The 3,037-nt window shown below is 36.6% G+C and overlaps 1 protein-coding gene across 1 annotated transcript; it reads left to right on the top strand.

Moving 5' to 3' along the window:
• Positions 1–350: 350 nt before the first annotated feature.
• On the top strand, positions 351–1,599 carry LOC147382948 (uncharacterized). The gene has a single exon (XM_086429284.1). It carries the CDS (start codon positions 781–783, stop codon positions 1,177–1,179), a length of 399 nt encoding a protein of 132 aa, XP_086285410.1. The 5' UTR covers positions 351–780; the 3' UTR covers positions 1,180–1,599.
• The last annotated feature ends 1,438 nt before the right edge of the window (positions 1,600–3,037 follow it).

The following is a 3,037-nucleotide window of genomic DNA, read 5'->3' as shown; positions in this document are numbered from 1 at the left end:
CGATCCATTAACAGCCGCAACCCGAATACCTCTCGTTGTGAGGAAATATTTGAGTATGAATTTGTTGTTAAGAAATTTCTGTCTGAATAAATGGCATCACGCCACGTGTATAAAATAGTAATATCCATACTCCGAAATTTCAATCAGCTTTTTTTCAATACACGTGGCGTGATGTCCTTTTCTCTCAGCTTAGCACAGAAATTGCTTAACAGCAAAATCGTACTCGAATTTTTTTTGGCATAATACAGAAGAATTTTGTCGTATACACTTAGATGGCAGTTTAGATATTTCTGAGAATAACAGGGGCATGCATCAAATGTACATCCTATAAATACAAATCCCCTTGTCTAAGTTAAAAAAAAACTCCCCCATTTTCAAATCCTCTCCTCTCTCTCTCTGTTTCTCTCGCTCTCTGTCTCTCTCTCTCTCTTCGTCCCTCTTTCTTTATAAATTACATCTAAGTCCAACAAAATTCTTCCCACACCCCTGTCCAAGCGGCGCCACCACTTCAAGTTCCATCCGTCCACGTTTTTCAGTGTAAACTCTTCAGTTTCCGACATATACTCCTTCGATCTGTTTTTTCACCGCCTTCCCCCACAACCTAAATCTCTCCCCTTTGTCCTTTGTTTTAATGCTTATTTACATTTTTTACCCTTATTTTTGTAATATTCACCTTTTACCCAAACAAAAACAACTTCTTTTTCTTCACTCATCTTTTTATTGGTAGAAATAAAAATTGACGCTTTAGTGCTGACGTGGCATTCTTTCATATATAAAAAGATGTCAAATCACGATCCTCGTGCTTTCATGGGCAATGCGTCACGAAAGCGTAAAGAAAGAGATGAGGATTTTGACGCCCCCAAAGCGTCAACACTTACAGAAATGACGACAATGAAAGCTGAGCTGGACAAGGATAATCGGCTCTTAGCCGGGTATCTGGCTCATGAGTTTATCACAAAAGGAACACTTTTCGGCGAGAGTTGGGACCCAGCTCGGGCTGAAGCGGCGCCGATAACAGGAACGAAAGTTAAGGCCAATGGTCGAGTTGAGCCAAGAGAAGTTGAGCCGCTGTGTAAGCCGAAGATTTATGATGACGTGGCAAACCTGTTGAAGAACGAGGGGGCCCAGGTACCTGGTGTTATCAACCCTACGCAGTTGGTTCGATGGCTTCGAATGTAAAAAAGGGTTTTCTGAGGTACGTGGTTGCATCTCATTGGTTCATATTTTTCTCGAAGATGGCTGAAGGGTGTTTGTATGTAACATGGATTGAATCACGTTTAGATGAATGAATGGCAAACCCATAACTGAGTTATATGGTGAGTCAACTCGAAATCATCTTTGAAAATATCGACTCGACATGAGAGTGAGTTGAATTTTAAATTTCATCTGTTTCTGATCTCATTGTCCAATGTCCATCTATATTTATGTAGTCATGATATTAGCGCACCATAAAAAATCTAAATAAGCACCATAAGTGATTATGTTATAAAATAACACCATAATTGAATGGAATTTTGTGACTTTGCAATCCATTCACTTGTGGTATGATTTTATTTATTCATATATTTATGGTGGGAAAGTGTGACAACCCTTTGTATGTTGGGTATTTTAAAAATACCCTCTGTTAAATTGGTGATATTAGGTTTACCTCCTTGCAGAATGCAAGATTAGAACCAACTAGCGTTGGGCGCAGTGGTCAAGGCGTCCCTCCAAAAAAGGAGAGGTCTTGAGTTCGAGCCCCCTCGTTGGCTACCCATAGGGATTTATCTTGGCTTACCGATATGTGTGATTTGTGACATAATGCATGTACCCAGTGGATTTGGATGAGATATGGTGCTCTAAGAGTCCAATTACATAGGTTTAGCCGCTTGACCGCAAGTCAAAGTTGTTTTTCTTTTTTGATGTATTTGAAGAACATTTTTAAAAAAAAAATACTAAAAATTAAAATCTTATCGTTAACTCATCAAGAAGATGCAACCTTGACTTATGGTTAAGGGGGGGTAAACCTCATCAATTTAACTGGGGAGAACACCCTTGTATATTCTTTACTTCCGTTAGTTTGATTTTTCTATAATAGTGACTTCTTGATGTTGGAATCTAACCTCACAAAAAATCACTAATCAAACTAATAATAAGGTGTAATTATTGGAAATTTATTATTTAATCTATGGGTGAAATAAAAATCTACACGATATCATGGAAGTTGTAGACACCTCAAAATTGCACAATCTAAATCAAACAAATCCTGGAATCCAAACCCAAATCTAAACCAAGTCAAAATTCAAATTCAAAATCAACTCCTTATAACCTTCCTCGGTCAATAAACATCCATATTCTATAAAAAGGGGTGGATCCTGATGAGAAAGAGCGCCCAATTTTCGGAGGAAAAATTTGGAAAACAAACTCACTCACTCACTCACTCTCTCTCTCTCTCTCTCTTCAGAGATATAAAGAAGATAGTGGGTCATTAAATTTCAATTATTCTTTATTGATCATAGAAGGACCTATCGAATTTCAATTGTTTTTGGTTGATCATTGTAGATGGTAAAATCAATATTAGATATGTTGCGTAAACAAGGTGAATATTTGTCACATGGCATATTTAATGCATATCTCGAGGCTTCAATTGATATATGTTGAATTCGATTTTATTTATAATCTTATCCAGAAACTGAAAGTCTCATAATTGACTAGGGAGTATCTATTTCTAGATAATGATAGTAAAGAATCTTAGGTGGTTTGTCTTTCTATTTTAGGGTTTGACTTTTGTATCTATATAAAGAGAGTTATTATGTAAAAGATAGGGTTGAGAGGAGGAAAAAAATATAGGAGGTTAGATTTTTGGTAAATCTTACTGACTTCAAGAATAGTGAAATGGTTCTTCGGAGCCTGGGGACATAGTCCGATTTTGGGACAAATCTTGTGTTTTGTCTTCTCTCAATTTTTTCCTTTTTCTTTGATTATTTTTTTATATGACTTTTTATCGTTCGTGTGTATTAAGAACAATATAGATTGATTGTTATAGGTAAATCTCGAG

Source organism: Akebia trifoliata, chromosome 16, assembly GCF_017979445.1.
Source record: "Akebia trifoliata isolate Shusen 1 chromosome 16, ASM1797944v1, whole genome shotgun sequence".
NCBI lineage: Eukaryota > Viridiplantae > Streptophyta > Magnoliopsida > Ranunculales > Lardizabalaceae > Akebia > Akebia trifoliata.
The sequence above is the reverse complement of the archived record's forward strand: the minus strand, read 5'-3'. Positions and strand labels throughout refer to the sequence as shown.